Here is a 25,441-nt window from a genome sequence, read left to right as displayed (position 1 = left end):
TTTAAAAAGCCATCATTCCATGCTGTTCAGTCCTTGCTATCTTTCCTCATGTTCTACAGCATGCATGGGTGTATATTTACACACATGAGCATGCATATGTGCATTTCATCTGTTTCCTCCTTTGCTTTAGCTATAGTAGAAGTCATATATAAACACTTGTTCTTTTATTTAAATGTGTACTTAGAAAGAACAGTTTCCTATCTGAACCAGAATATAAGCTCTGTGACATCAAAGCTTTGTGTGATTGTTCATTCCAGGGTCCCCAGTGCTTAGAGCACAGTCTGCGGCAGAGTAGACGTGGAATAAACATGTTTGGAAAGAATGTGTGACTTGATGTCTTTGAACTCTAGAAATCCCATGTGAAAGGCCATAATTTAAAACAAAACAAAACAAACTAACAAAACCATAATTGTTTGTGCAACCTTAAGCAAATTTCCAGGTTCAAACCATCTTTTCCTAGAAAATAGGGCTTTTAGATTAAGTAATTGTTAAGGTCTCTTTCTGGTTGTATAATATGTGTGTGTGTGGGAGGGAGGTCTGAAAGTTTCCATGGAAATGTGTGGGAATCCTGGAAGCCCTAATGTGTAAGGAGTGGATGAAGTCCTGAGTGAATATGCATTGTTTGGCATGGGCACTGCCAAGTCAAGGACCAAGGCCTCAAAGTCCTGAGAGATTGCCAAAGCCCTTCCCTCAGGTCAGGCTCAGAGATTGGATGGCAAAGACTTTGTGTGGTCCAAGTACAAATGCTGATAATGTGTGCAAAGTCTAGCGACCGCAGTCTCCTTCTCCTGATGCTTACAGCCTGATGCTGCTCACCTAAAGCTCCTCCCACTGAGGCTAGCCAACTCTTCCCGCTGTACTGTGCATTAACTAAAGCGCTGGCTGAGGCTCTGGGTCATTGGTGCAGCTCCAGCAGAGCGCATAACACCTGGCCCCAGCTTTGCTGGATGGGTGTCTGTCATTTCTTCATTCCCTTGTCACCCCTGGCCTGCTCAAGTTGCAGCCACATGGAGAGCAGTAGAAATGTTTTTTAACTGAAGTGTTAATAAGTAAGAGTACCCACATAGCCCAGCAAACAAGGTGGACTCTGGTGTCTCAGCATCAGCTGCTGAAGTGAAGTTCAGAGCCATTGGAGAACTGATTCCTGCAGTTAACCAGCAGTGGTTCACGCTTTTCCTGAGTTGAATATCCATCACATTACTCCAGAATCATGAGAAATTGTCTCTATTCATGAAAACTAACTTATTAAAATGAAGAGCCCCCGGCAGGGATTAGCTACTATAAGACATTTTGTTGTTCTGCAAGTTCAGCCAGCGGCTTCACAGCTGAGGACAGGGCGGGGGCGGGGTGGGGTGGGGGGCCGCGGGGCAGGGCCACAGTCTCATGAGTTTCTGGGACTCTGGGGGCCCTTCTGGAGGCAAGAGTGAGGTCATGAAGAAAATATGACCAATGGTATTACATCAGAGCTCCCATGTTAAGGGAAAAGTTTTGAGAAGATATTTGGCCACAAATCAAAGAAGCATCTCTTCTCTATATTGTCTCCAACTATCAATGTGGCTACTCTGGACTTCAGGCCTCCAACATGTATATGTAATAAAGGACTATCCCCCCAGCTAGACCTGACACATTGGTATATGTGTCTCTCATCCTTTCTAAACCCATGAGAATAATGGTTCTGGGACTTTTTAACAAAGGAACCAAGAGAGGAAAATTGGCAATAAAAGTTTGCAAGTTGGAAACCAAACGTGCTTGACTGTCCAAGAAAGCTACAACTCGACGCTCAGTGTAGACAGATGAGAAGCTGTGTTTGCACCACGCAATCCTCAAAGTTCCACACATCTGTTAAGTCCTGATCCTTGGAAGTAATACCAGAGATGAAGCTGAGAACTGGAAGATGGGAAGAGCCTGTTAAAAAGTTATTGATTCCAGATCCCCCATCTCTAATGAGCCGGACGCCTGTTCTGGCCTGGTGAGAAAACAAGAAGGCTGGTTTGGGAGAAGGATTAAGTCAAAGGATTCTCCATCTGGGACACAAAACATATTTGATGGAGGGAGTACCACTGTAAAACAGGGAAGTTACTGAATGCTCTTGAGCTAAAGGCTGAGCAAGCAGGGGAAGTAGAGTGCCTCCTCTGTGCATTTGGCCAGCGCAGGTGAGAGCACAGAAGGAGGATGTCACCCTGGAAGAATGAAGCCCAGCTGAGGAACCTAGAGCCACACCCCCAGTGCAGCTGCCTCCAAGATAACCTCACGATGCCCTTTCTTAAACTTGAACAAAGATCAAGAGGTCCCAGCATTTGAGAAATGCATGTACAGCCACAGACAGATAAAAGAACAAACAAACAAACAAACAAAATAGAAAAGATGAGCAAAATTGCATTCACTGTGCATACCTGGGGCCAGGCACTGTGCTAAGGACTGTACATGTATTTACACAATCAGTCCTCACAAATACCACTCAAGTTAAAACTACTGAGTAGCCAGGTATTCGTCTGCCTATTGGCTTGTTTGAGACTCACTGTGTAGTATAGGTCGGCTTCTAACTCACAATCCTCCTGCCTTAGGCTAACAGGACTAGGCCACCAAGTATGCAGAAATTAATGTTGTTATCATCTCCATTAAGAAGGAGGAAGCAATTGTCATAAGGAACTTGCCTAAAGTCACACTGTAAGCAAAGAAGCCATTATTCTAACTGGGCAGTCTGGCTTGTCTTTGTTTGGGTTACTATTGCTGTGTTGAACACCATGACCAAAGCCAAGCTGGGAAGGAAGGGCTTTATTTGGTGTATGCTTCCTCATCCTTAGCCCATCACTGAAGGAAGTTAGGACAGGAACTCAAACAGAGTGGGAAGCTGGAGGCAAGAACTGATGCAGAGGCCATAGAGAGGTGCTGTTTACTGGTTTGTTCTTCATGGCTTGTTCAGGCTGCTTTCTTATAGAACCCAGGACCATCAGCCAAGGGGTGGCACCACCCACAATGGACTGGGCCCTCCCCCATCCATTACTAATTAAGAAAATGTTCTATGGGCTTGACTGCAGTCCAATCTTGTCAATTCTCCAGATTAGGGCTCCCTCCCCTCAGATCACTCTAGCTTGTGTCAAGTTGACATAAAATTATTCAGTACACACCCTAAAATATAGTGGCCAATAAAATAAAACATGCTAGTTAGCAATAAAGACAATTAGGAAAAAAGAAAATTTCAAAAAATATAATACTCTCCCTATATAAGCTAAAAGATGATGCTGTATCTAAAAAAAAAAAAAAAGAAAAAGAAAAATGTTATTAAATGGAATACTTAATGAAACACCAGGGTCTCAGCAGCCATCAATAAAAAGCTCAAAGGCATGGAAGTTTTCCAGAAATGGAGTCTGAACTCCATAGCTCACCCCAAGGTTGACACCTGGGTTGATCCACTTGGCCCTCTCTGGCACACTAACTCAGTTCTCAGTGCAGTGGACTACACACATAATGTCAAACACTGACTCACAGCCACAGCAACCCTCATATTTGAAGGAGAAGCCGTTCTCTTTGCTGAGGCCTGTGAGGCCCCAGCTGGTCAGTAAGTGGCCTCTCCATCCATCTCTTCCTTGGTCCAACCACACAGCTCCTTGTTCTTCCTCTCCTCAGCTCCTTGGTCCTTGTGTCTTTGTTCCTGCAGACTCCAACACTGGGAAAGACTGCCGGGGTCTTTGCAGGGCTGGCTTCTTCATCTTCATCTCCAAGAAGCCAAGTTGTCCCTGAATCCAAACCACCTCCAGTTCCTTTTGGCCGCCTCTCTCTGATTGCCACATGCTAGCCCTTCACCCCACCCGCTTCATAACGCTTACCACTATCGGGATTTCTGTCTGTGCGTGCTCTTCCTTGGGTTGTGTGACTGATATAGAATTCGTGGAGCTACATGAAGACAATAGCCCTGCCTTATTGGTTGCTGAATTCCCAGCATGCCCTAACATACAGCAAACACCATCCAGACATTTGTTAACTAATGATTGAGTAACGCTGGGTGGTAACAATAATGATGACCATTTTAATAGAATTTCTAAATGTTTTAATATGCAAAACAATAAAGTAGCAGTTCGTGCAAAGTGAAGGGAATTGCTTTCATGTTGTTTGTTCAGTCCGAACCCTGGAGTGAGTGACATGCATAGGATCTGGGCTGAGCAGCGTGTGCTCACAGCTCACTGAGCCCCCCAGATTCCTCCCTCCTGGCAGATCCTTAAGCACAGGAGGGTGTAACACAGCACACTCAGTTGAAGGCTTGAAGTCTGCTTGAGCACAATGCTCCCACCAGGACAACAGGGAGGGAGAGGCCCGCTCATCAACAAATGAGCCATCCACTCCAGCAGAGTGATTCCTAACCAGGGGCGTAGGGAAAACACTTTGGAGGAAGAAAAGTCCCAGAGCTGATCTGCCTCTCCAAGTCCTGAGGACCATGGTTGGGGGCAGGGGTGCTTTTAAGCCCTGAAAGAGGGTTTTCTGAGAAAAGCAATTAGACTGTGGCTCTTATGGAATATGCCTACTACAATGAGGGATGTAGAGAGAACAACAGGGAGAAATCCAAATGTAATCCAATAACTCATCTCATCACAAATAATCATGTCACTGCCCAAAAATGCCTTGCCCCAGGGAAGGGCCTGTGTTCCCCCGTACAACAGAGCAAGACCAGCCGCTGGAGTCCAACTGTTAGCCTAAAGCAGAGCGGGGTGAAACTGAGCAGCAAGACCTATCAGCCAAATCTGGAAGCTGAGCTGAGGCTTCTTCGGAAATCGCCTTCCAGAGTGACCCCAAAGCAACAGGCCTGAGGGAGTTAATGTCCTTAGAACAGGCAGTCAGAAGCCCAGGGCCATCCGACTAGAGCACACTGGAGTGAGAGCTGACTTCTGAAGGCTGTGCAGGGGAAGCAGGTTTGCCTGATGGTTTGCGATGCTTTCCTGATGTCACAACACATCCCTCCAACCTCCGATTGCAGAGTCACGTGACAGCCACTTAAAATCACACACAGCTCATCTTCCATTTGCAAGGATGCTTTCTGGTGCTGTTTGGGGCTCACTAGGTAAACTTCCATGTCTAGACTCCATGATCACTAATGCAATCACACTAACCACCCGAGGCAGCATTCACAGGTTCCTGGAATTCACAACTATCACTACCACAGGCTAGTGTTTTACCCATCACAAGATAAAGAGTAACTTACACTTGTGTGTGTGTATGAGTGTGCGTGCGTGTGTGTGCGTGCGTGCATGCGTGTGTGTGTGTGTGTGTGTGTGTGTGTGTGTGTGTGTGTGTGTGTAGAATACCCTCATGGAGAAGATAGTAATACCTGACTGCTGATTCTTCAGACCCAATGAGTGTGGTTTTCTCAGGGCAATCTTTGCTTCTTAGTCAGACTATGTGAAAAATACTAGACAGTAGATGTTCATTTTCAGTAGATATTTATATATACACTTGCCCAAGCGTTAGCTGCCATTGTCAAGGTCATGCACCTGGATCAGTTCCTCCATACTTCATGCTCCATGAGGCTTTGGGCTTCCTGGGGACAAAATCCCCCGAGAGGTTTTGTGGGCTCTACTGGTAAAGGACAGACAATACTCAGATTTGAGAAACTTCAGTGAACTGCTGTTGATGAGGAAGAGATGAGGTATTCTGCCAAGCACAGTGTATGTGACCTGGTTCTAGAGGAAGGGGGTGGACAGGGGCCTCTAGAGGAAGAGCCTCCTGTGGAGGGTCACAACCCACAGAATCCAGTCACAGCTGACGTAGCCTGAGGAACGGGGCTGCTTGTCAGAAGCAACGAGTCAAGACCAGGGACTCATTTATGAAGCCTAGACCTTTCTCAGAAGCCTCAGTGACTGGTGGGAGGCAGACGGGGTGTCCCACCTTGCTGTTCTGTTATGGAACTGGGAGAGTTAAGCACCTGTGGTAGCTGTGCCTGGAGGTCAAGTGTGGTATGCTTGCCTCCACAGTTTTGGGATGTGTTAGCTCGTCTACAATGGTTGATCCTTGAAGCCATTTGTCTGCATATACACCGTTCTTGTAGCTTCTTTTAACCTGGAGTGAGGTTTGCTTTGCAAACTTCCATTTTGAAGGTCCTTAGACACCTTTTTTTCTCTTGGTGTTTCCAAAAGTACTGAATGTCACTGAAACCCAAATGGTTGTTCTCATTCAAGAGTTCTGGAAGTTTCTGTGTATGTCCACATGAGATGGCCTTCATTGTTCCTTATTTCTCCTTTGCTATTCATAAACAAAATGTACTTTTTAGGTCATTTTAGATTTATTAATGTTCAAACTGTTCCTGTTAGAAATCCATGGGAGACTTTTCTTGGCCACTTCCTAAACTAAAAAGTCAGAGAACCATATACATAGCTGTCATGCAGGAAACAGTTCTAATCCCGGGTTTCTGCAAGCCTGCGCTCAATACACCATCTGTGTAGTTTAGTGGTGTAAGCATCTCAGACAGCAGTTGTGGAAACAGTATCTAGAATCCAGAGCCCCAGAGCTCCCATCTCAGTGGCTAGCCTGCGTCCTTCTGATTATTGGTGGGGGGAGGCTTACAACATGGTTGCATCCATCTTTTCCTTCTTGCTACCTTAGAGATGGAGGGAAACCCCAGTAAAATATGGTCCCTAGACTGAAAATATATGATGATGGCATCCACACCCTCAACCCTCTTCTGAGTGTCAGTAGACATTGGATTAAGGAAGAAGCAACAGAGGACTAGGCAGGGCACTCCATCTCTACAACACCCATTCTTTCGAAACACTGGCCTTTTTATGTGCAAAAAGGAAGATATCTTAGGTATTTCCAGATACTGTTGCTTACTGACATTGTACCCCAGCACCACACAACCTTGGTTTTTATCTGTTAGGTGACCCCCTCTCTAGATCAGCAACCCTTGGGAGCTCCATTACCACTGCTCTCAATGGCGCCGAGCTTGTGAAGTAAGCATACAGGATGCAGAGACATTTGGGTAACCAGAGTCAATAATGGTTTAGTTATGTGCTGTGCTTGGTGTAGTATTATGTTCCAAGTTGCATGCAAAATGGGCATTTAGGCCATTTTAAAGAAAGAAAGCCTTGCTTAGCATTACAGTATGCAGCTGTCAGGAAGATCTTGAGTTCATAGCCAGCCTAGGCTACATGCATTGGAGGCCAACCTGGGTGCTGCAACAAGATTCTGTATGAGAGCCAAAACAAACAAACAAAAGTAAAATGAAACCACAAACCACGCACACATGAGGCGGGCGGGGCTTGTCTAAGATAAGAAGATGCACTTTGAAGTCAGGTTTTAAAAAAGTCTTCTTCATAGGCTTGCTAAAATTAAACTGAAATTCTGATTAGATTTTCATTGCGGCACAAACATCCTGGAGAGTACTGATATCCCAGTCATCTGGTTTGACCATATTACTTTTGTTGAATACAGATGGAAGGTCCTGTGGACAACAATATGCCATTCTAACTAGCTGAAACAACTCTTTTGGGTGGCAGTCAAAGAACTCCCCCAGGGAAGCCGCTGGGAAAAGCACTCCTTCCAGTTTTTAAGCCAAAGGTAAGTTTATTTCTTTCAGAGGCCGTCAGGACAGTGTTGGTGTGGATGCCACAGAGTTACAGTAGGCTCATTTTCTCCCCCACAGTCTAGTACAAGCCTTATTTTAATGATCAGAGATGGCTGCTAGAGCTCCAGCCATCACAACTGTACTCCTTAAACAGCAGGATGTTGGAAAGAAAAGATTAAACAGTTTCCTTTCTTCTTAGAAGAAAGGAATACTTTACTTTGTTTCCCTCTAGATTTTGCTTGTAGATAACTTGTAATCACCCTTGTAGCAAGGGAACCTGGGATACATAGTATCTACTATGAGATACAAAGTTGATTTATTTTTATCAAGGAAAAATAGAATACTGGATAGTGGAAGGAAGCTTAATTTCCCAGTCATTCTAAAATTTTAAAAAGTATTCTTTCTTCTTTCCCATCCCTGGTTTGCCTATCTCCTTCTATTTCTCAAACAGTTATTGCGCATTTCTATAAGTTCTACTCTTTCTAATTATACAGCAAGGAAGGTATTGAGGCAGCTAGTGGCTGTCTTGGCTAGTTTTGTGTCAACTTGACACAAGCTAGAGTCATCTGAAAGGAGGGAACATCCCTTGAGAAAATGCCCCCATAAGATCCTCTGCAGGGCATTTTCTTAATTAATGATTGATGGGAGAGAGTCCAGCCCATTGTGGGTGGTGTTATGCCTGGGCTGGTCGTGGGTTCAACAGGAAAGCAGACTGAGCAAGCCATGAGGAGCAAGCCAGTAAGTAGCACCCCTCCCTGGCTTCTGCATCAGCTCCTGGGCCTCCAGGTTCCTTCCCTGTTTGAGTTCCTGTCCTGATTTCCTTAGATGATGAACAGTGATATGGAAGTATAAGCCAAATAAGCCCTTTTCTCCCCAAGTTGCTTTGGTTATGGTGTTTTGTCACAATAATAATAACCCTAACTAAGACAGTGGCCCATTACGGAAGTGTATCCAGGGATAGATAGACATGATCAGAGGGAGTCTGTCTGGTGGGAAGGCAGGTGATTCAGTCTTATTTCCTTGGAAACTTATGGACCCCTGGATCTTCTGGAGTTTTCTAATAGTTTGAATTAAGAGTCCTTATCTGTGGAATTCTCTTAGCAAGATAGCCCTTCTTGGGATTACTTACTGTGATGTCAATTTCTATTGCTAGTTTGATTGGATTAAGGACCCCAATCTCCCCAACATTAGTGAGGCCCACCTTTGGTCATATCCCTGAAGTCCCATAAATATGGGCAGCAGTAAACCGTGAACTGGCGTCTCAGACTAAATGAAATGGGGAGAAGAAAGCCATCTGAATGTCTGCATTCATTGGAGTCCTGACTTTCCGGTGCATAGGAGGACCAGCTGCTTCTCTCGGTCACTGTGCCTTTTCTGCCATGATGGACTCCACCCCCTCAAACCCCAAGACAAAGAAAACCTGCTCCTCCCTTAGGTTGCCACTTGAAGGTATTTGGCCACTACAGAAAGAAAAGTGACTAAGGTCTTAGGTAAATTCCTGAGATAGTCTACTTTTAAAAAGAGGTTTCAAAAAAATGGATGTTTCCTGCCATATATATATATGTGTGTGTGTGTGTGTGTGTGTGTGTGTGTGTGTGTGTGTGTGTGTTACAGTTTTACATTTACTAGTCTTTTATTTTGGAGCAAAGATTATATTGCTATGAGAAAACCTGGGAGCCTTTGGCTTGTACCAGCCAACCTCCGCTTTATCAATGCCTCTGAGTTTCTTGAGATTCAACGTTTTCAGTTTGATGATTTGTGAATGTTCTGACCTGAGTCTGATTTGACAACGTGGCCCCTGCCCGAGTTCATAGTGAAAACTCTCTGACTTACAATCTGCTCTGAGTTCTAACTGTTCTTTCTAGCTACTTGCTGTAAGTGTAGTCTAAATATTTTATCAATACCTCAAATCAATATATCAAATAATAATAAATATTTTGTATGCCTCCTAAATCAGCTCCAGTCCTAGACGTTCCAGTTCCCCAGACTTAAAGCCATGATCCTCTCCTTCTCCCTTACTTAGGCTTACTTGAGACTCGTGGCCCATATGTACCCCAGGATAGCATAGAATGAGCCCAACACATTTGTGTGTGATACCGTCCTATGACCATGTCAAAAAGCTAGGCACCCCCCCAACAAGATCCACTCCAGCGGTCTCCTTTATTAGTGTGCTTCCAAATCAGTCTCTCTGCTTCCTGTTTTGGCCACCAAACCTTCTGTGGTGGTTTGAATAAGAATGGCCCCCATAGGCTCATATATTTGAAGGCTTGGTCATCAGGGAGTGGCACTACTTGAGAAGGATTAGGGAGTGTGGCCTTGTTAGAGCAGATATGGTCTTGTTGGAAGAAGTGTGTCACTGGGGGTGGGCTTTAGCCAGGCCCAGTGTCTTTTTCTCTTCCTGCTGCCTTTGGATCCAGATATAAAACTGAGCTATTTTTCCAGTGCTGTGTGCCTGGAGTGCTGCCTTGTGCCACCATGCTTCCTGCCGTGATGATAATGGACTAAACCTCTGAAAGTGTAAGCAAGCCCCAATTAAATGTTCTCCTTTGTAAGAGTTACCTTGGTCATGATGTCTCTTCACCGCGATAGAACACTAATTAAGACACTTTGCAAGATAATAGTTTTCTTATAGCACATGAGCATTTACATTTCTATTAGGGAGACATGGCAAAGGAGGCATATCATCAAATGTAACTAAACAACGATAAAAAAGAAGCAGATACAGATGTGATAGATGAAAGTGTAAAGTGTTTTCAGGCTGCATTCATCACCTGACTTGTTGCTGTGACTAAATTCCCAACAAAGGCAACTTAAGAATGAAAGGCTTTATTCTGCCTCACAACGTGGGAGTATAAAACCCATGGGAGTCCAGGAGGGAGGGCAGCTAGGGGTATGTGACAGAGTGTGAAACTGAGTCTCAGTGGGCAGAGGAGCAGAGAGGGGCGGGCACTGGTGCTCGGCTGGCCTTCTGCTTTCCCCTTCTCATTTAGTCCAGGCCCACAAGTCATTAAATGGTGCACCCACATTCCAGACAGGTCTTCCCTCCTTCACTAACCCTCTCTGGGAAGCTGTCACAGACAAACCAAAGCGTATCTTCTTGGTGTTTATTAATACAGTCAATTCATAATTCAAATCAACTGTCACACAAACTCCAAAAAACAAACAAACAAACAAACAAAAAAACCAGAGTATTCTGAAGTGGTTCTCGCTCCAGCCTTTGAAAGCACCATGAGGGATAAGGGAGGACTGTGCTGGCCCTTAACTATATTTACTATGTTTTTCAGGTTTTAATTTCTTTCTCACAGGGACCACAGTTTCAATGCTGTGGGGAAAACCTTTGCTCATCAGAAGCAGAAAAATGTTTCTGGTCCTGTGACACAGTGTTCCCTTTTGTTTCTCTATGCTTCGATCCTCAAGTTCAAATCCTGCCTCATTCACAAACTTATCAGTCTTGGCCTCCCAGGGAAGGACATGAACTGGCTCTGGGCAGTCTCTAAACTCCGGCATCCTGAAGGTGTGGACATTCGGGCAAGCATGGAGTCATGCTCGTTCTGCATCTCAGGGAAGGGAAGCCAGGTTTTGTTCTGTTACATTCCTAGAGGCCTGAGGCTAAGCTAGGTAAACAGAGCCATCAGGAACAGCTCTTAAGTCACTCTCCCTGAGCCTTGGAGCAGCTGTGACAGGCTGTGAGGTCCAGGGTTAAATGAGCTAAAACTTGGCTTGCAAAGGAGCCAGGAATGTCTCTGCTAAACTCCTTAAGGGTCTCCAGAGAAGGCCAGGCAGGTTGAAGAGACATCTCAAGGATTCTTGGACAGAATCCCCTCTCGAAGATGTTGTGAACCCTGCACCAAGGAATTCTGTGATAGAAGAATGCTAGGCTCAGCAATCTTGAGTCTAACTGGCTCTCACAGTGTCCAGCTGTGCCACATTGAGCTCCATCACGTCCATCCTCCTCACCCCCAGCCCCCCGCCATCTCACCCACCTACTGCACTTCAGTTTCCACAACTGTAGAATTCCAGTTTTAAACCTGATATTCTCACACTCTAGGAAGGAGAATTGGACTCTTCTCTGCAACCAGGTTACAAAAAAAGATCATGCTTTTCAAGCACAGTAGTCAGATGTCTAATCTGTTCCCCTCCCAAGTGCTCCAGCTTCTTTGTCCATAACAAGCATGGCTCTTGCTTCATGCTTGAGAGGATGCTGTGGTGACCACCACATCACCTGTTTTAATGTCTTTGATTTAAGACTTTATGTTGTATTACCTCTCTTAGTTATGGAAATGGTATGCTTTTGCAAAATCATATCTATATCCTTCTGCTTGAGATATCTGCATATCTCTTTGAACACTGAAAGTATTTAGAGAACATAAAAGAAATATCGGTCATGAGTGTCATCTTTTGGGGCTTACCCCTAGTCGCTTTTTTGAGTGTAAGGGTTTTTGTTGGGTTGGTTGGTTGGTTGGTTGGTTGGTTGGTTGGTTGGCTTTGAGAAACCCGTTGTCTGAGCTGTTAGCCCCAGGAATCTGTATGCAGCACTGAGTCTTCGGTCTCTCCCTCATTCTCCCTGCCGGTGTGCACACTGGGCCTGCTCACAGGTTTACTCCTAAAGTTGCCATAAATGGGACTACAGACATCAAATCTTAGTACTCGGGTGCTGAAAAGTATTCTTGTCTCCACCAGCCCAGACTCAAGGAAGAAGGCACATCCATCAGCCATAGCTCCTGATGGAGATGGGGAGCTCTTGGCAAAAGCAGAATGAGACAGCACTGTTCTCACAGTTCCTGTGATCACGGAATCTACTCGATGTTATCTCAAAGATCATCAAACTAGAGCTCGGGGAAGGATGGGAGGGGGCGAGGAATGACAGGCACAGTCGGTGATCATCTGTGTACATCTACTGGTATTCCATTTGATAACAACCATTCACCATAAAAATCACAAGCAAACACTAAGATCTGGAAGTATTACAGACAGTCAGATAAGTGAAATTTTGATACATTTAGGCTGAAAGGCAGAAGAGTTCACATGTTATGGATTAAAACAATTTAACAGAGTCAACTCTCGTTTAGCCCTCGTAGTAGGAACAGTGAACACAATCCCAGTCAATTATACCATCTAAGCATTTCTAAATCCCCAAATTAACTGAGCCATTTTATAAAGTAATATGTGGTTTTCTTCTAAAAAATAAGAGTCTTTGGGTCTGGTTAATCTTAGTGTATAGTTTTCTTTTCTTTCTGTCTTTGCAATATTTTTGTAATAAAGTTTAAAATTAAAAATAGGGCTTTTGTCCCTCTGTGTTTAATTTAGGTTTTTAGTTTAATGAATTTTTATCCTCTGAGAGAATTCTAATTTAAAGTAAGGTAAATCTGTCGGGTACTGAATGAAAGTAAATAAATGGGTCTTTGAAATGTGTTTTCTGGGAAAATAGACAATTTAAAAAAAAACCTTTATGATCAAAAATAAAGTTGCCTGTATTTGGAGAGAAAACACACATGGGTGTCACCCAGTCTTATTAACGCCTTGCCCTTTAATGAAATCCGAGGAAAGAGCGTGGCCACTCTACAGCTCTGTATACTCATTGGAACAAAAGCAGGCTGAGAGGCATTGTTCATGCTGATGGGGAACATGTGTGTGATGATGGTATGTGAGGATGATCTGATTCTAGGAGCACATGTGGGAAGGTAGTCTACTTGGCAACAAGGATGCTCTGATCTGGAATCTACCACTCCTGACTGGAGACCATGTACCACTCCCTTTACGTATCTGCCTCAAAAGCTCGTGGTCCTGTTTGTATCAGTGTGCTCTGAGAAGCATAAGAAAATAATCCACATGAAGAACATTGAGGGGCGATGTTGATGAGGCTGATGGATCTGTACATAAGGTGCATATATACAAGTTTTCCTTTGTCCAGGCACCCACAGTTGCTAAGTTCACTGTGGTGGTGGCGGTGGTCGGGGTGGTGTGGCAGCGGTGGCAGTTGTTATTTTCTATTCAAATTGTTAAAGGCGTGTCTTCCACATATTATTTGATTGATCTCACAACAATTCTAAAAAGTTTCTTTGTCTTCAGAAGGCTCATCTCAGGTCTGTGTAGACAACAAAGTCAAAGCTGGACCTCAGATCTTCTCAGGCTAGAAGTGTAAATGCCAAATTGAGGAGGCAAGTTACCAAACTTTCATAAGTCTGTGGGGTCACTAGAGCTGCCTGTTGGGCCAACCTCTTTTTCTGAGTGTCCAGGGGTGCCACTGACAGGCAAGTCTTCATTCCCACTGAAGAGCAGAGATGTGGTGATTTCTCCCAGGTCACCTTCATTTTAAAGGAGCAGCAAGTCTGAATCTGCAGAATCATGACCAAGCCAAGATTCAGGCACCAGTGGCTAAGAAATCTTTCTCCCAATCATACCAGTGAGGCAACCTCATCAAATAGGCTCTTGGGCTGAAACCTCATATTTGAGAGCAAGCAGGAATGGGAAAGTGAGGTGCTAGGTTTTCCTTCAAGGGTTCTATGCTCCATAAGCACAAAGGCATGAAGACTCTAGGGGAAGTGTAAGTGGTCCAGGCCACAGTGGCTGAGAGATGGAACCACAACATCTTTTAACCTGCACAAATGCTTTCGGAGGTCCCAGCTGACTCTTCCTCTTTACCATCCTTTCCCCTGCAGTGAGTAGACCATGAAGTGAGGGAACCATGTTCTCATGAGCCCAGACTTGCCCTCTCCATATGACTCAGAACTCCAAATTCCCTAGCCAAATGGCACTCAGAGTCCATGCAGCTTCTCCCCAAGTCCATTCTTCAGAGAAGCCCCCCACTGTCTAATGCAGAGCTCTAGGCCTAAGAGGTGGCTGTAGGTTGGTGGGGGTGGTGGTCAGAACTTGCCCATGGGTCCTGGCATCTCCACACATGCATTTGAGTCCCTCCCAGCGGGAACCTCTTCTGTACTCTTGCTCCAGGCTTGCTAATGCTGGGACTGAAGGAAAACCCAAGAGTACTGCTAGAGGTGAGCTAGCACCACATGTGGCTCGGGTGAGTCCTGCCTACCCTGCTCTGCCTTCTATTCGGAAACTCTCTTCAGACACTCGGTACCACATTCCCTTGCTATAATCCCCAGTTCATTTGTCAAATAAATGATTTTCACTGGTATCTGCTCTTTGCAAAAGTTAGGTATTCAATGAACGCTGACCACTGGTGACAGTGTCTCAGACATCCATTTCAGAAATTCTACACTTTGGTGTTCCTTGAATAGTACACCTAAGTGGTTGTCTCTTTCCTCTGCCATTGCAGAAAAACAAGTTCTTCGTTGCTGTGAGCATCGAGGCGCTGTGGTACCATTTTGCTTATTTCAGTCTGATGCAGTCCACTTCCTCAGTGGCGGGCATCCCCGTGGTCCTGAGGTCCAGGTCAGCGCTGGCTTTGCTCCCGCTGGGAGAGGCCCTCCACTGGAGCCGCAGGATCCTCTTGAGGTACTTGCAGGTGTTGTTCCTGACCGTCACGAAGCACAGCGTGTTGATCATGCTGTTGCTCATGGCGATGCACTCCACTACATAGAAGGCGGTGAGGTAGTGCTTCTCCTTCACAAACACGGAGGGGAAGAAGTCGCGCACAATAGTGAAGCCGTAGAAGGGCGCCCAGCATAGGACATAGGCCGAGAGGACGCACACAAGCCCCAGAACGGTCCTGCGGCGGCAGCGCAGCCTCCGGCGGATCTGCTCTGTCTGGAAGCCCGGCACCGCCTTGAACCAGAGCTCCCGGGACACCCTAGCATAGCACAGGGTCATGGCGACCACAGGGCCCACAAACTCGAGGCCGAAGATGAAGAGGAAGTAGGACTTGTAGTAGAGCTGCTGGTCCACTGGCCAGATCTGGCCGCAGAAGATCTTCTCCTGGCTCTCCACGATGACCAGCACGGTCTCCGTGGTGAAGTAGGCGGCAGGGATGGCGATGAGGATGGACACGGACCACACCAGGAAGATGAGGCCCGCGGCTGTTTGACACTTCATTCGCGGTCTCAGTGGGTGCACTATGGCCAGGTACCTGGGCAAGAACAGAAGAGGAGTCAGCCGCGGAAGGAGCCCGCCTGTGATACTGGATGTTACCTGAGGGAGACGCTTGGGGCGAGGGCTCTGCAGCAAACCTCAGCTCCACCTCCAACTTCTCCTCCTCTCGGCTTTCTCATCTGCCCAAGTATTTGGGTGGTTTAAAGATTAAATGTGATAATGAATACACTATTCCTAGCTAAGTTTTAAACCTGTCATATACTGGGGAAAATTACTTTTAAATGTAGTAATTATAGTTCCCACAGGTCTCTGGCCAGGCAGTGGTCCATCAACCCTCCTAAGGCCTGTAAGGCTCCAAGTTAAGTAGGCCCGACAACTCCAACTTGAATTGGTTGATAGGAAAAACCACCCTTTCCAACCAAAGCACGGGCCAACGTTTTGTTTCCATTCCAGGTTTTAGAAAGCATTGTTCTGCACGCAGAGAGGAAAAGTGTATTTACCTCATTTTCCACCTGGAAAGATACAGGCTGTTGAAAGATGAGGAACTTTCTCAAGGTTATAGAACACAAGACCCTTGGCAGAAAATGTTTAGACCCCAGCTCACAGCGCTGATGTGAAAATCAATTAGCGTATACAGAACTTTTTTTTTTTTTGTTTTCAACCACAAAGCATCAGGCAGTAAAAGATGCTGCTTTTGTTCGCTCCAAAGAGCCTACGCTGTTACCACAGTGGTCCAGGAAGCAGAGAGCACTTTATGAGGCTGTGAGTCACCCGGGTGGTATGATGGCACCCTTCCCAGAGTGCACACTTGTGTGGAGAGCTCTGGCTTCCTGGAAGGCTTTGCAGAGCTCGCAGGGTTGGGAGAAGGATGGAAGCGGAGTGGAAAGGACCGACGAACACCAGGAACAAACTCTTTTGTGTCCATAGCTGATTCCAGGCAGAGTCAATGGCAAGGTGAGAGGGCCCTGAAGGAGAGCCAGGCCGATTCTGTTCCCTTTGTAGACAACCCCTTTGAGGTCATCTTTCTCGGGACTTTGATGTGAAGAAAGGTCCCTTCTTGTGTTTTTCTGACTGAATTTCACAAGTAATCATCCCCCACTGGGCGAACCTGGAGGAACCTGGAGTGAGACCCTGTGTTCTCCCAGCTCTCAGGAGTCTGAAGAAGCCGGATAGGGCATGTTGACCCTCTGGACACCCCAGATAGCTGCTGCAGGCCACCAGCACGCATCCCTGGAACTCCAGGCAACTTCTCAGTGCTGGAAAACTGGAACAGGATTATGTGCACTGTTGGCATTGTGCATACATGGACCCTTCGTAGCAGCCATCATGCTGGCTGGAGTGTGGCTCAGTGGTAGAGTATTTGTCTCGTCTCATATGCAGAGGCTCTGGGTTCACATCACATCAACACACACACACACACACACACACACACACACTGTGCCATCTCTTCGTTACTAAGTTGTGATTAAAATACTCTGACAAAAACATCTTAAGAAAGGAAGGGCTCATTCTGCCTCACAGTTGGGTCTACAGTCCATCCATCATGGCAGGGAAGTCACGGCAGGGGCTTGAAACCACTGGTCACATCACATCTACAACCAGTAGAGTGATGAGTGCCAGTGCTCAGATTGTGTTAACCATATTACACAGTAGATCCTCACCCAGGCAATGGTCCCACCCAGTTAACGCTATTGTCACGGATACACGAGCCAACAGGCAAAGAGCAGAACACTGTTCTGGAGAGTTCCATCCATCGGCCTTGGCTCTGGAACTCCAAATTAGTACGAAGTTTACAATAGCAAGCCCATACTTTCATTTAGGTTCTCTCAACCCTACCAAAGGTATAAAAGAGCAAAGATGCCCATTTGATGGAGAGGCCATCACCGGAAGCATGAAGAAGTGGAACGATTTATCGAAAGCTGTACAGCTTGTTGACCCACATCTTTCCAGAAACCCCATGTTCTCTCTACCATGCCATCTGCTTCCTCCCTTCCCAGCAGGATGGGGCATGCTCCCTTCTCCCTGACCTTCACCAGATCTTAGCAACCCATCTCTTTTCTCTCTACCACAGACTCGTTTTCTACCTACACCATCCCTCGAGGCAGTCAGACTATTGGCAGTTCCTCTGCTCTCTCTACGAGCGTGGCTTTACTTGTGCTGTGTCCACCGCTGCAGGGTGTAAGGTTCGGATCCACCCAGAGCCAACAGTTCCTAGAGAACAACAAATAAAGTCTACCGGGGTGCAGTGGTGGTATGATAACCGTGGACTGGGTGCTTCAGTTGGGAACTCCATGTCTGTCCTCATCCAAGGTCTGACATGACAATGGCCATTGAAGAATCTACCAGGCTGGCCATGGCATGGTAACAGACCCCAAGTGATGAACTCGTCAGGGGCATGTGTGCTTTCAGAGCCTGGACAACAAGTCTCAACACCAGTGGACACACACCCTGGCTGGTTTCCTCAGCACAGCGGGCCGGGGGAAGAGGAGGCTCCCAGCATTTCCTAAGCAGCAGACCAGAATGTTACAGACACCTCAAACAGTGTGGCTGTTTCCACATCAAAGAGGAGGCCCAGAGGCCCTGCCCAAGGGCTGGGGTGGGGGTGGGGACTTCTTGCAGGATCTTGCCAACCCCTTCCTTGAGGTTGTCATCGTCTGGTGGAGTTTTATGTCTTCTGAAATATGACCCCATCCTTTTTGATCACTATTCTGAAGAGTCAGTCCCTGGTTCACATGCTTCCCCTAGACTCCGCCGCTGTCTCTGGAGGGATCCCTCCTCCTGGCTTCCTCAGACACTGCTCTGGCCTCTTAGAAGACTTTTTGGTGATCATTTGTTGATGACCACGTTAAAGTCTACCTCCTCTGCACCACCTCTTTCGTCCACTGCACACCGCTCTTCTCCAAACTTCACTGTAAACATAACCTTGGCTTATTATCTAACGGCTTTGCCAGTCTTAGTTCGTTGCCTTGAATGATCTTTGGCTACCCCTTTGCTCACGTTTGCCGTCTGTGAGTTTGGGGCTAGTTTTAATAACTTTGATAGAACTTTACCCTGTCCATGGTTTGGTACTTTGTGAACAAAAACTTTCATTGCCTAAAATACCTTTGGGGGAAAGGGACAAAGATGTGTTTACTTAGTCTGAGACTGAGATGCAGTGTGGGGCTACGCAATAAAATGCTGGAAATGCAGTAGGAGAGTCGGGGCTGAACTTTGCAGAAAGGTGTGACTCAGTGAGACATGTTGCTTTTGACAGGACATTTCATCCCAGTCCACAGCTTGCAAGGTTCGGAATATGTATCAGTTATTTCAGCAAGAAACCAGTTATGTTCAAGAAGATTCTGTGGGCTACAGCCTCGCTCACCCCCCTTAAGCCACAAAGCCTTCTCTCTGTTCCTGGAACCTTGGAGTCTGTTCCTGCCTCCAGGCTTTTGTGCTTACAAATCCTGTTATCCGAGACACTTTCTCTCAACCCTCACAAAGTGAACCTTCCGGTCACTCCTGGGTCATCCGAATGTCTTCTCAGAGACACCCCTCCTGACTCGTCTACACTATCTCTCCATCTCCATCATTCTTGATGTTTCTGCTGGTGTGTTTCTCCATTATTTGTTGTTGTTTCAGTTTGGGTTTTTTGTTTGTTTCTCACTTCTGAACTCACCTCCCACAGTTCTTTGCCTGACCGAGAGCTCTCTTCATCCCTTTGGCTTCATCAGGGGTGAGATACTTTACTCTGTTTACCACCATATCCCCAGCCTTTGGAATAGTATCCGGCACTGAGCGGTCATTCTACAGAGACACTCTTTTTGAAAGAGTGCATGTATACATGAGTGAATAAACGCTAGGATGGGTCTGGCAGGGGGCAGCTGGGCAGAACCAAGAGACACCTTAAGCAGAAGATCAATAGCCGAGGAAGACTAAGACCATCCAGCCAAGTGAGCCTTCGCAGGAGCAAGTGTGACCAGGACAACTGATCAAATGCTTTAGAACAGAGACTGGCCAGGACAAGAGGAACTTTCCAGCCTTGATGCCTAGAAGGACAGTGAAAGCAAGAAGAGAAACACTAAATCCGTGCTGCTAGCAGATAAACTGTTCTGTGAGGCCATGCTTGAGAGCCCAGTTCCTAGCCTTAGATTGTGATTTGTCCATCATAAAAACAACCCTTAGCCCACTGGAAACCCTCCAGCTTATTCAGTTTTTTTTTGTCATGTGGTCTTTTTAATATTCACTTAAGAACCATGCTATCTGCTCTTTATTCGGTGTTGGATCTGACTTCACATTATTCTGTCCAAGCATAGCAGTACATGCCTGTAATCCAAGCATTCTGATGCATGAGGCAGAAGGAATTTTGAGTTCAAAGTCATCCTGAGCTTTACAGTGAGACCCAGTCTCAAAAATACCAAGACAGAAAAAGAAAATACCTTGTATTGCAGATATGATTGCATTCAATTTTCAAAGCAACTGAGTACACGAGATTCTCTTACTGTCCTCAAAGCCTGAGGCAGGAAGAAGGCAGATAACCAGTAAGCAGGGGAAAGCCCCACAGTGAGTGGAGGGCACCAGCAGGTTCAAATCAAGCACACATTAACTATTCCTGCAGAAATATCATAACAAAATAAAGACATTCTAACAACGAGGTGTCTATTTGTTATACAGAGGTTAAAAGCTAAGAAAATCAAACCTGAAAAATCACTATGTTTTGAATAGCTCACAGGAAAAAAAATTAATGACTACTGAACCACAAATCTGAAATTAGATGACAGCAACATAGTAAAATAAAAACCATCTGGGGCAAAGATTACAAATATCAGTTTAAACAAGAAAAACTAAAGGTGCTGGGGTAGTGAGTCACCTAAAGTCACCTAAAACTAAGGAAGGCCAGCACCTAGGGTTTTACCCCACAGTTGCGTGCAAATTTCCAGTCAGAAGGCCACTCTAAGCACCAACAGCTCTCCCCAGAGCAGAGCAGGACCTGATTCATCTTTCTTAGCGTGTCTAGTTTGCGCTGTGCAGAGAGATATATACCGTGTTTCAAAGCATCAGAGGTGGGTGTGAAAATGGGATATGTGCTTGAGCTGCCTTGAGGACATTGATCCTGTGTCATGGTTCATCCATATGCCTGTTAATAGCTCCTCAGTACTCCTCAGTTTGTCCCGGCTTCTTTCCCCCACGGTTGTTAGCCCTCTCCGTAGTGAATGGATCTCACAGAGAAGCAGGACTCTGTCACAGCAGGCTCCCACCTGTCCTTCTTCTAGTACCTGTGAGCATCTTCTGGGTAAAGCTGTGTCACTAATGTGAAAGTCCAGGAAATGACCCCGTATGTTTTGTCCTGTTCCCGTGCTAAGAGACAAGGCAGCATTTCCATTGTCAAGGAATGCCAGAGGCAAGCTGCAGGAGCCTGCCCTGGGCAGCCCTGAAAGTCACGTGGGAAGCAGATGGCGTGGCTGACACTATCCTCTGCTAGGTTGCTTTGGATTCCTTGCTTAAGTAAGTGGGCAACTGCCCCAAGGTTGGTGACTTATATTGAGGACCTCAACATCCCTGTTACGGGGACAGACCAGGGGCCCACCAGCTGCTGGCTCTCTGACATCCTCTGGGGAAAGGAGACATGAGCTCTGCCCCTCAGTGGTCTTAAAGCCAGGCTCTTTGGTGTCCCTTTCCTTAGAAACTGACCTGTCACGGCCTTCCCACCCCCAGATGTACTGCCGGAAAACTTGCTCCTTTGCTCTGACTTTTGAGCCCAGGTCAAACACCCCAGAGCCCTGGGGCCTTGGAACAAGGAGAGCCTGTGCTTTGGGCTCTCTGGATGAAGAGGATGGCAAGCTGTCTCAAGGTACATGGAAGCCTGCTTAGCCCCTCAGGGCAGCTGTCCATAGACCATAGCAAGGTACTTTGTACTCAGAGTCAAATGCACCAAGAAGCTTGCAAAGACTCCCTGATCACGGTGATCCTGGCTCATTAGCACAAGTTCCTACCAAGTGAAACATCTAAGAATAAGAAAGACATGCAGAGGCTGCTCCCACTGCCCTCACTCCCCATCTCTAGAGAAGGTCTTGTACTGTCGCATGATGGGTGTGAAGTGAGGCGGGATTCAGAGAACACTAACAAAAGTAAACAACCACATGCTCTCTTTCTGACCCTCCAACTTTTTTATGCAAAACAACTCCCCCAAGCTTATTTAAAAACCAGTTAGTGCCGGGATGTCACAGCTAAAGAGAGGACGTCTAGATGAGATGGGGAATTCCCTCCAGATGTTCACGCAAGAAGTAATTCCTTATAACTTAGCCCCACCCCTCCACACTTCCTCCCACCTGTCTAAGCTGTGATCAGGCCTATCTAGGAGAACATCCACAGACCATGATCAAAGACTTTCCTGTTGTCCAACTCAGGCCTCAGCTGCCTCCAGCCCTGAGAAGGCTGGGTGCTCAGTCAGTGAGCTTTTGAGTCCCCATGGGTCCCATCTATGGGGACTACAGATGTATGTCATCACCATGCAACTACAGGAAAGAAAGGGACAAAGCCAAGCCCCTTTCTGTGTGTACCTTTGTGTCACTCACCTGTCAACGGCAATGGCCAGGAGGGCATTAGTGGAGACGTAGAGGGAGACAGTACGCAGGTAGTTGACCGAGGCACACAGGACATGGCCGTGCTCCCAGGAGAGCTGCCGTACCACATAGTAGTCCATCTCAAAGGGGCAGCACACAATGGCCACCAGGAAGTCCGAGATGGCCAGGTTGGCAATAAGCAGGTTGGTGAGATTGCGAAGCTTTTTGTAGCGGGCCAGGGTAATGATGAAGATGAAGTTGCCGATGCCACACACCAGCATGATACCCACCAAAGCCATGCCAATGACGATCTTGGCGGCAAAGAAAGTCTGAGAATTGGTCACATCCTCCTCTTCATCCAAGGGTGTGTCATAGTCGCCATAGCTGAAAGTGAACGGCGAGGAAGCAGTTTGAGCTCCGTGGGCATCGAGTGCAGAAAGGAAGCTGGTGGAAGTGTCCGTGGTATTCTCACCCACAGCCCCCACGGTGGTCTCCATCCAGGCAGGTGCTGCCATGAACACCAGGGGGCGCTGTACCGGAGCGGCAGCTCCAAGGCTCTTAATGCTTCCTGGGTGAGTCAGATCTTCTTGACCAGGACGTGAGGGGCACAGTCTCTGAGTTCCATTTTAAACCTTTGAAAGACATACACACGGTTGGCTACATGTTGGAGTGAACCTGGGAGAGTTTAAAATTATCCCCAAACCTATGCAGATCCATTAGCCACCTGCTCACCGTACACTCAGCTAATGGATGGAAGAAAGGGGCCAGTGAGAGAACACAAGAGAGGGGAAACCACATTTCCACTCAGCTGGGGAAGGCTGGGGGACTGCGGAGACAGACTCTAACTCCATTTATTTCCACCCCAACGGAGACCGAAAAACGGTGCTCTTCCTCCAAGACCAAGGCTGTGAGTGTGGGAAGGCGGAACTGAGAGGAGACCTGCTCCAAACCCCAGGCCCCTGTCTGACGGCCTGAACTCTATCCCCGAGGAACAGTCTCATTCTGCAATAACAACAGCTGCTTCCCACATCTGGAAAGAAAGGACATATCATGGGGGTCTGCAAAACACAGCTGCCAAACCACAGAGCCCTGAACATGGAACCCTCCACGGAGAACTGAACGTGGGACCCCGTCCACAGAACCCTCCAGCAGCCGCTTCTCCTCACCAAGATTCCTGTGCCCATGTCAAAGTCTGCTGTGACTCTATAAGGCTGGCACATTATGTGCCAAGGCTTGTCCTAGGCAGTGGTCACAGGGGCACAATCACAGGCTGTCACCTAGCCTAGAGGGTTAGAAAGGAGACCTGAGGGCAAAATCCCTGGGTGAGTGGCGTGTCCTCCAGTTAATAGCTTAAACACGCAGGGTTTTAACATCGCCCAGGCAGATCAATACTGTCTATAAAGCTCAGAGCTGTTGGAGAGGCAGTGTTACATCCCAGAACCACAGGAGTCAGTATCAGGCCTCTAGGCCAGCTCTAAGGAAGGGAGGGAACCCGGATCAGAGACCAGCTTCCCACAGAGCAGGGCAGGACGAGAGGGTCTGTCAGTAGGGAATCTCTTCTCTGCCCCCTGACTTTTTCCCTTACACGCCTCCCAAGACATGAAGACATCAGACCAGGGAACTGGATCCGGGAGAGGATTGGGGTCTGGAAAGCACTCTAAATGTCAGAAGGGAAGAGGATAGACAAACCTCAGATCCTAGCACAGGGAGAAAGTAAGTTTTCCCCAAGATGATACCCCCAGGAATCCTGCTGTCCAGTAGAGGACACGGCCGAAGTCCCTCCACACCCTGGAGGCTCATCCCACCTGCTCCATCTCAGTTCTCCATCTCCTTCTCTCTTGGCCAGCTCAGCCCCCAGCTCTGCTCCAATCAGATAGGAGGGAGAACCCAGAGCCCAGAGGCCAGTGGACCCAGCTGCGAGCCCAGGAATATCCCTTCTGAGGGATACCCCACAAGCATGCTGCCATCACCGCTCCATGTCAGAATTTAAAGAAAGGGTCCAGAATCGCCTAAGATGGTTAGAGGACTTGTCCCACAGTCTTTTCTGGAACTGTCCTCGACTGTGTGGAGAAGCCCACTACCCACTGTCTTGTGCTGCTGGGACTTCAGTCCTGAGGGACCCTCTCCTGCTTCACCTAAGGCTGTGAATCGGGGGCAGTCTGGGCTCCGTCCACTCCCTACGCGTGGTTCTCTGAGCTCCTCCGGGACCGTTGGTACCTGTGAACCAAGGCGAAGACAGTCTCTCCCCCAGAAGCTCCGTAGCAAGGGAAAGTAGCCCTTCTGTCTTCTGAGGGTCTTTTCAGGCTCGGGTGGCAGCTGGGTTCCTGCTACCTCGGCGGACTCTCAGAGCAGCGGCTGAGGCCAGCCCGCCCCGCCCACGGCGCACTGGCCCCGCCCCGATGTTCCTGCCCACAGTCAGTGATCTCCCTCCCACACCGGCTGTCCCCGCAGCGTGCTTACCTTCCCGTCCCCTCTGTCCTCACCCCTCACTCACTACCCCCCACCCTGGAGACCCCTGAGCTCCTCCGAGATGAGCCCCTGAATCGGCCGGCTGTAGTTGAATCTGCTGGAGTGTCTGGATGCAGAGGGGTCACAGGATGCTCCGTGTGTCGCCTGAGCGCCAACTCTAGGACTAACCCGCACACGGAGAGCAGGTTGTGCCTGCCTTGAGCACTCAGCACCTCGGGCTCACCTGTCTGGCCCATTGCCGCCCAAGTGGGCAGGCTGGTCACGGGAGCTTGACGCCTTCAAAGGACAGAGAATCTCTTGCCCAGTTACTCTGCCTGAGGACCCGGGACGGCTCAGACCTCACCTCTGGACTCTCCTCTGCAGCCCTCAGCTGAGCTGCCTGCCTCCCGGCTGTAATAGATTCTAAGGGCTTTCTGGAGAGTGAGTGCAAGGCGGAAGCCTCCACACCCATGCCTGTTCAGAATGACCTGGTTTCCAAACGTTAAATGTGAACCACTACACAGCCAGCAAGCCTATCTAAAATAAAAGACTGCAAAAACAAAAGCAGGAAATTGGGTATCTGCACACCGATATCCATAGCAGCACTATTCACTATTAGCGAAGGGCAGAAACAATGTCCATCAACTGATATAAGAGAAACAAAGGAGCATGTGCATGCCTTTGAATACTACTAAACTTTCAAGAGGAGTGAACTGTAACAGGTACAACCCTCCTGTGCGCTGGCTGGCGGTGGAGGTGTAAAATGGTGCTTCCTCAGAAAAGAATTACAGACTTTCCTTAGTATCCAGCGTTTCCACTCCTAGGTATTAACTTGAAATCAAATAAACACAGGGTCTCAAAGAGATGTTTCCATACGTTTATAGCAGTGGGTAGCACACTGAAGACACCT

The 25,441-nt window shown here is 47.3% G+C and overlaps 1 protein-coding gene across 2 annotated transcripts; it reads right to left on the bottom strand.

The window, feature by feature from the left end:
• Positions 1-12,432: 12,432 nt before the first annotated feature.
• Prokr1 (prokineticin receptor 1) lies at positions 12,433-24,449 on the bottom strand. Of its 2 annotated transcripts, none has more exons than XM_006984568.3 (3): positions 24,301-24,449; positions 22,096-22,715; positions 12,433-15,581 (listed from the first exon to the last, which is right to left on the bottom strand). In XM_006984568.3, the coding sequence occupies exons 2-3, from the start codon at positions 22,596-22,598 to the stop codon at positions 14,885-14,887; spliced, it is 1,200 nt and encodes a 399-aa protein (XP_006984630.2). In that variant the 5' UTR covers positions 22,599-22,715; positions 24,301-24,449; the 3' UTR covers positions 12,433-14,884. The 2 variants fall into 2 exon arrangements, with proteins under 2 accessions (XP_006984630.2, XP_076423261.1); XM_076567146.1 differs by having other exon boundaries at positions 24,219-24,437.
• Positions 24,450-25,441: the final 992 nt, after the last annotated feature.

This window comes from Peromyscus maniculatus, chromosome 3 (assembly GCF_049852395.1).
Source record: "Peromyscus maniculatus bairdii isolate BWxNUB_F1_BW_parent chromosome 3, HU_Pman_BW_mat_3.1, whole genome shotgun sequence".
Lineage (NCBI taxonomy): Eukaryota > Metazoa > Chordata > Mammalia > Rodentia > Cricetidae > Peromyscus > Peromyscus maniculatus.
Note: the sequence above shows the minus strand (reverse complement) of the source record. Positions and strands in the feature narration are given on the sequence as shown.

Coding starts and splice junctions, on each gene's coding strand:
- Prokr1 (XM_006984568.3), bottom strand. CDS start 22,598: ATGGCAGCACCTGCCTGGATGGAGACCACCGTGGGGGCTGTGGGTGAG. Junction 15,582..22,095: donor CTGGCCATTGCCGTTGACAG/GTGAGTGACACA, acceptor GTTCTTGCCCAG/GTACCTGGCCATAGTGCACC.